This window comes from Hippocampus comes, unplaced genomic scaffold (assembly GCF_001891065.2).
Source record: "Hippocampus comes isolate QL1 unplaced genomic scaffold, H_comes_QL1_v1.1 scaffold72, whole genome shotgun sequence".
Classification (NCBI taxonomy): Eukaryota; Metazoa; Chordata; class Actinopteri; order Syngnathiformes; family Syngnathidae; genus Hippocampus; species Hippocampus comes.
In genome coordinates, this window is record NW_017806030.1 from 721,481 (window position 1) to 728,310 (window position 6,830).

The following is a 6,830-nucleotide window of genomic DNA, read 5'->3' on the forward strand; positions in this document are numbered from 1 at the left end:
CTTGAATCCCCACCCCAAAGCATCAGTCTTCAGTCATGTGATCTGTTCCATGTCTCAAGAAGCTGGTGTTGAGTTTCACTGAGAGATGGTATCGAGCTAATAATGCACAGAAAATACCTGACTAGTTGCCAAAATGCTAGCAACAGCTCAAGTATTACATAGGGCACACACTGAAAATTAAAGCAAAAACAAAACATCCCAAATACATGAAGAAACGTGTTAAAGGCCGAAGGAAAACCAAGACATAACTCTTTGGCCATTATTCCAAAAGATATGTTTGCCACAGATACAAAACTGTTCTCCAGCACCACACTTACATTGAAGCGTGATTCTGGCAGTATCATACTTTGGGGCTTGTTTTCTTCAGCTGGAAATAGCACCTTGCTTTTGCACGGTTCCAAATGTCACTAGTTGTAAGCACAAAACCATCAGACTACAGCTCAAAATAATAATTAAAAAATGTAAAGATAAGCCAACTACAAAATCAGAATTTCAAAGGCCCTTTAAATGGTGGGAGGTGTGTTGTGACTCTCATTTAATATGTGTTTGAATGTAATTGGTTAATCATAAACTGAGCCACACCACTGCTTATAAGCGGGTGTGCATACTGGTGCGACCGCATTATCTCTCATCTTTTATTTATCCTATCAAAACATAGACTATACTAGTTATCTTCTCAAGGGTCGTGGGGGTGCTGGAGCCTATCTTAACTGTCATCCGGCAGTAGGCGGGGGACACCCTGAAGCGGTTGCCGGCCAATCGTTGGGCACACAGAGACGAATAACCATTCGCGCTCACAATCACATCTACAGGGATAATACAGAGTGTTCCATGAACTTGCCATGCATGTTTTTGGAGTGTGGGAGGAAACCGGAGTACCCGCAGAAAACCCACGCAGGCACGGGGAGAACATGCAAACTTCACACAGGAAGACCGGAGCCGGAATCGAACCCTGCACCTCTGCAGGCCGACCTGCTCAACAGTCGCCCACCGTGCCGCTCCCCCCATCCCTACTTGAATATACTGTTGTTAAACATGACATAGTTGAACATGGTTAAACATACTGTATAGCTCATCATGCAGCGGTTGCTATCTTGAGCACGTCATATTGAACAGCATATGATTGAATATAGCATGGTTTAGTTGAACATACATAGTTAAATATGATTACGTTAAACATGATGTCGTTGAAAATATTAAGGCCCAACCAATATCTGCTAGCCAATTAATGAGTCGGGCCCTGGAACATACTCTTGGATAGAAGAATGCGGTATCGTTAAACATGGAAGAGTTGAACATGTTTTGACAAGCACCGATTGGGAATTTGCGTAAATTGAATCGTTGAACACGTAGTTGAACATGGCTGACAAAATGGCGTGTGTGTACATGCTTGAATATAGCTGAGAACACGCTTATGAACACATCACACATGCAAACACACACACACACACACACACACACACACACACTGGTCCTGCCGACTGCGGCGATCCGCGAGGTGAAAGTTCTCCATGTTCCTTCTGCAGCTGTCACCTCAACCACATTTCCTCGTTGCCTTTTACAACAGTCGGCTTGCCACTCGTCCAATCACACCAGAGCGGCCCGAGTCCTCTCAGCCAGTCGTGGTGGAGGTGACGCTATAAAAGTCAGCGTCCAACACCTGGCACACTTGGGCAACCCCTACATTTGGTGGACAGGATCTGATCCCGGGATCTGTTACCTCTCTCTTTCCTCCTGAGCAGGTAACGCTGTCAATCATGTCACAGTTTAGTTTTGTGTTGATCTTTAAAATAACACCAATGGAATTTGTCATTTAGAGGTTTTGATGTGATCACTCTGTTGCTGGAAATCTGCTGCAAAAATAACACTTGTGTTTGTTAAAACTGTTGTGTCTTCAAGGGGCCCCAATTGTGATTAGCTTTTGTTGATGCAAATTTGACCGAAAATGAGGTCGAACATTATCGGAGGAACATAAAATGTTGTTCATATTTAATTTTAAATTCAAATGAATGAATGCTAAAAAATACAAAACTAACATTCCAAAATAACAGTAAAAAAAGATATTTTTAAAATTATTTCATTGTTTAAACAAAGTAAATGTTTTAAAATGTTATTCACTTTAATACCTGAAATTAAAAAAATTATTGCAAAACAATAATCAAAAAAGTATTTAATTGTAAATCCCACTTAAACTAATGCAACGCACCAAAATATTTGCCCAAACTACACAAGATAGACAAGAATAATTTTAAAAAATGAAGGTTGCAATCTAAAAAGTTTGATTTTTTTTTTTTTTTGCAACTTTGATTAAAATTGTTGCATAGTACTGTATTGTGAAAGCCTCATTGTCATTGGGGGAAAATGTGAAAATAGATGCTTCTACTTTTGAACTGTACTTGGGGCTGGAGCATGGAACAAGCGTGATGATGTTCTGAGGTTGCATGAGATGCAACAGATTGATTCGCACACACTGCCTTTCCTTTTTAGTGCCTTGGGCGAAGGAGCTGTGAAGGGGGCCAAGGCACGGGGTGGGGGGGGCTTCTAGACTATTAATAATCCTCCCTGCTGGTAGTGGGCTCTTACGGTGGGAGGGCTGAACGGCACAGCTGAGAAAGACGTTGACAGAGTGACACTCAGACACAGATACCTTTGACTTTTAGCAAACACTTCAAGGCCTCCACTTCTATCAATCAGAGCAGTGACGCAAAAGGAGAGAAAGGCAGGGAGAGAGCTTAGCGGAGAATGAGAAGGTGTCTCCTTTTCTCCCAAAGAATCATCAACAAAGCCATTGAAGCACTGGGAGAGACCTCAGACAATGCTGAGGGTGCTTAATACAATAAAACACACACACACACACACACACACACACACACACACACACATTTTCATCAATAGGTCATAATTTTGAATGTATTTTGTGACAGTCGGAGCAGGAATTGCAGCCATGGCCAAGAACTGTCACAACGACTACAAGATGAAGTTCTCATCGGACGACGAGTACCCCGATCTGTCCCAGCACAACAATCACATGGCTAAGGTAGCGCACAGCTACAGTAGATGTATTTACTGTATATGAATGCACAAGCGTGTACATTTGTATACATACAGTACATCTATAAATGTATATATTTATATGCGCGGATAGAGAAATATATATATATATATATATATATATATAGAGAGAGAGAGAGAGAGAGAGAGAGAGAGATATATATATATATATAAAACCTACAGAGCCACTGTTGTCCCCCTTCATGATGCAGGTACTGACCAAGGACATCTACGCGAAACTGAGGGGCAAGTCCACCCCCAGCGGCTTCACCTTGGATGACATCATCCAGACTGGCGTGGACAACCCCGGTAAGCCGAGTTCCAAACACCTTGCAGTTTGGACGAAAAAAAAAAAAGAAAAAAAATGCCACCAACCTTGGCATCGTCCTCCTCAGGACACCCCTTCATCATGACTGTGGGCTGCGTGGCCGGTGATGAGGAGAGCTACGAGGTCTTCAAGGACCTGCTGGACCCCGTCATCTCGGACCGTCACAATGGTTATGGACCCAGCGACAAGCACAAGACCGACCTGAACTTCGAGAATCTAAAGGCAAGTTCTTCTTTGTAGATGGTACACAGAGAAGGAAAAAAAGTACACTCTAAAAAAAAAAAAAATTGCGATAAGCTCAAAATTTCAAGGCAATAAACTTGTAGTTTTCAGTTTGGCAATTGAACTAAAAGTTATAAGTTTTCTGTTGTGAAAAAGGTCTTTCCTGCATTTCACAGCAAAGAAATAAGAGTTTACAGAACTGTTGTCCTTTTCATTGGATTCCAATTTAAAGAGACACGTTAAAACAACTCGCTTTTGTGTTCTCGCAGGGCGGAGATGACCTGGACCCCAACTACGTTCTGTCCAGCCGCGTGCGTACCGGCCGCAGCATCAAGGGCTTCACTCTGCCACCACACAACAGCCGCGGAGAGCGCAGAGGCATCGAGAAGCTCTCCATTGAGGGTGACTAGCTTGTCAGAAAATTGCTTCATTCAAATGTATTTATTCCCCCACCCACAAAAAAAAATCTAATGTCTAGTGTTAACACAAATGGTGACACAAGCTCTGACATTGCATATAACCCTTGATTGATACGCGATGCGATTGGGCAGCGGGGGGCACGACCAACACAAGGGGGAACCCAAATACAATAATATACAATCCAGCTATCCATCCATTATGGCATACGCTGATCCTCACAAGGGTCACGGGCGTGCTGGAGCCTATCCCAGCTGTCTTCGGGTAGCTGTCTCAGTGACCCCTGCACTCAAGCAAATGCTAGAACAAGTGCTAAGAAATGTGCTAACACCAAGCGCAAACACAAATGCTAAATCAAGTGCTAACATTGTCCCGCTTCCACAGCCCTGGCCACCCTGGAGGGCGAGTTCAAGGGCAAGTACTACCCCCTGAACGGCATGACCGACGCCGAGCAGGAGCAGCTGATCGCCGACCACTTCCTGTTTGACAAGCCCGTGTCTCCGCTGCTGACGTGCGCCGGCATGGCCCGCGACTGGCCTGACGCCAGGGGCATCTGGTGAGTCCAAAACAACCGACAACGCCTTTCCTCAACCTCCTGAGCTGTGATTGCAAAATGTTGCGCAACTGGTCCCAACATCTGCATTTCTTGACGGACAATTTGTCATTCTTGACCGGTGACATGCAGTGACAGACAGAATAAATATATGGGAAAAAAAGTCGAAAAAAATATTTCCCTAATTGGCTGAACAAGTTGGAAACACAATAAATAGACAGAGAGATAGACAGAGAGATAGATCGTGACATTGATTTGGTTATGCAGGCACAACGACAACAAGACTTTCCTGGTGTGGGTGAACGAGGAGGATCACCTGCGCGTCATCTCCATGCAGAAGGGCGGCAACATGAAGGAGGTGTTCAGGCGCTTCTGCGTGGGTCTGCAGAAGGTAAGCAAAGAACAAACGAAAAAAAAAACAATGAATGAATATGTTGACAAATTGGCTTTTCCACAGATTGAGGAGATCTTCAAGAAGCACAACCACGGCTTCATGTGGAACGAGCACCTGGGCTACATCCTCACCTGCCCATCCAACCTGGGCACCGGCCTGCGCGGTGGCGTCCACGTCAAGCTTCCCAAGCTCAGCACACACCCCAAGTTTGAGGAAATCCTCACCAGACTGCGCCTGCAGAAGCGCGGCACAGGTACCACCACGCGCCACTTCACTTCTCAACGGGGGCTCTGCTCGCTTCACTTTTTTCAATTTTTCTTTTTCTAAAACAGTGAAAAAAAGTCACCTTCCAAAAGATACATCAAATCCTTGAATGTAATTTCTTAATAAAAAAAAAAAAATCACTGTAAAAATAACATCTGAAAAAAAATCAGCATTTTTTTTTTTAAAACAATCAGGCATTTTTACTTTGTTCTCATAACATAACTGTACATCTAAACAAAATCACCTTTTATAAGATTACGTATTTTTATTTTTTGGCACAAAAAAAACCCTGACAATTTTTTTAAAAATTCTTTAAATTGAATTTCTCAGCAAAAAAAGTCTTGTTCGCAAAAATTACTTGTCTTCCTCCAGTTTTTAAAACTATTTTTTTTTAAAGAAATGCATTTTTCTTTTTAACACATTGGAGCCCCGTATACTGGCGGTTAGTTTTTTTTCCCCAACATTTTTTTATTGCTCCCTCTGTTTTTCATGGAAATGGATATTGAATATTTATCTGCGTTTTGGAAGAATTGTTATGGTTTTCCGCCCAAAAATCACAATAAATTTCAATGGCTATCAGTTCTATGCAGATTTGCCAGCCGGGCCGGTCGCTATCCCCCACTGCTCATCCCTTATTTCAAAGCCAGTATTTCTGCGAGGCGGGCGACCAAACCTGATCTTACTTTCTGCCTCTAGGTGGCGTCGACACGGCCTCCGTGGGCGGCGTGTTCGACATCTCCAACGCTGACCGTCTGGGCTCCTCCGAGGTGTACCAGGTTCAGTTGGTGGTGGACGGTGTCAAGCTGATGGTGGAGATGGAGAAGAAGTTGGAGAAGGGCGAGTCCATCGACGGCATGGTCCCCGCCCAGAAGTAAACGAAAAGACCAACAACCATCACGCTATGACTATGTTTTTTTTTTTTTTATAAATATCAAAACCAAAACAAAGCCTGGTTGTTCCTTGACATCATCGGTATCCTCCTTTTCTTTCTTTTCCCTTCCTCTTTTTCTCCTCTGTGACATCCTGGGATCAATCCATCTGCCTAATATTTCTCTGGTGGTAAATTAAAACTGGACTAATAAACAAATGCCCCATTTAAAAACAAACTACTTTGTGTTTTGTGTTCTTTTATGCTAACTGACTGTTAGCTACACTCCGGAAATGGGGAATGGCCAAAGAACAGCACACGCCACCTAAGTAAAGACATGTAAGCGGTCTCTCAAAAATAACTCCCCCCCTCCCCCACAATTTTTTTTCTTAAAAATGTTTCCTTCATAACAATACAGCATTTTAAATCGAAGAAAAATAAGAAATGTGCGTGAAAAAGTATTTTAAAAAAATGCAGCCAGTAAAATTTCCATGCCTGTTTTTTAGGAAGAAAAAATGTATTCTTACCTTCAAAAGAACATTGCAGAAAAATTGGGACTTTTTTACCACAACATTACACCTCCGGCACCCCAAATGCTATTCAGTCATTTGACAAAACTCAATGAACACACCTTTGTCATCTCCAAGGTGTTAAGTGCTATGCTGTTAACAAATACATTCCACATTTACTCGCCAAAGCACTAGAAATCTAATGGCGGTAGCAACACGTTCCT

General features: G+C 42.8%; 1 protein-coding gene across 1 annotated transcript; it reads left to right on the forward strand.

The window, feature by feature from the left end:
- Positions 1 to 1,612: 1,612 nt before the first annotated feature.
- ckmb (creatine kinase, muscle b) lies at positions 1,613 to 6,335 on the forward strand. Its single transcript, XM_019892820.1, has 9 exons — positions 1,613 to 1,742; positions 2,925 to 3,037; positions 3,264 to 3,360; positions 3,447 to 3,601; positions 3,871 to 4,003; positions 4,403 to 4,574; positions 4,839 to 4,962; positions 5,029 to 5,218; positions 5,926 to 6,335. Exons 2-9 carry the CDS (start codon positions 2,945 to 2,947, stop codon positions 6,102 to 6,104), a joined length of 1,143 nt encoding a protein of 380 aa, XP_019748379.1. The 5' UTR covers positions 1,613 to 1,742; positions 2,925 to 2,944; the 3' UTR covers positions 6,105 to 6,335.
- Positions 6,336 to 6,830: the final 495 nt, after the last annotated feature.

Coding starts and splice junctions, on each gene's coding strand:
- ckmb (XM_019892820.1), top strand. CDS start 2,945: ATGGCCAAGAACTGTCACAACGACTACAAGATGAAGTTCTCATCGGAC. Junction 3,602..3,870: donor TGAACTTCGAGAATCTAAAG/GCAAGTTCTTCT, acceptor GTGTTCTCGCAG/GGCGGAGATGACCTGGACCC. Junction 5,219..5,925: donor CCTGCAGAAGCGCGGCACAG/GTACCACCACGC, acceptor TTCTGCCTCTAG/GTGGCGTCGACACGGCCTCC.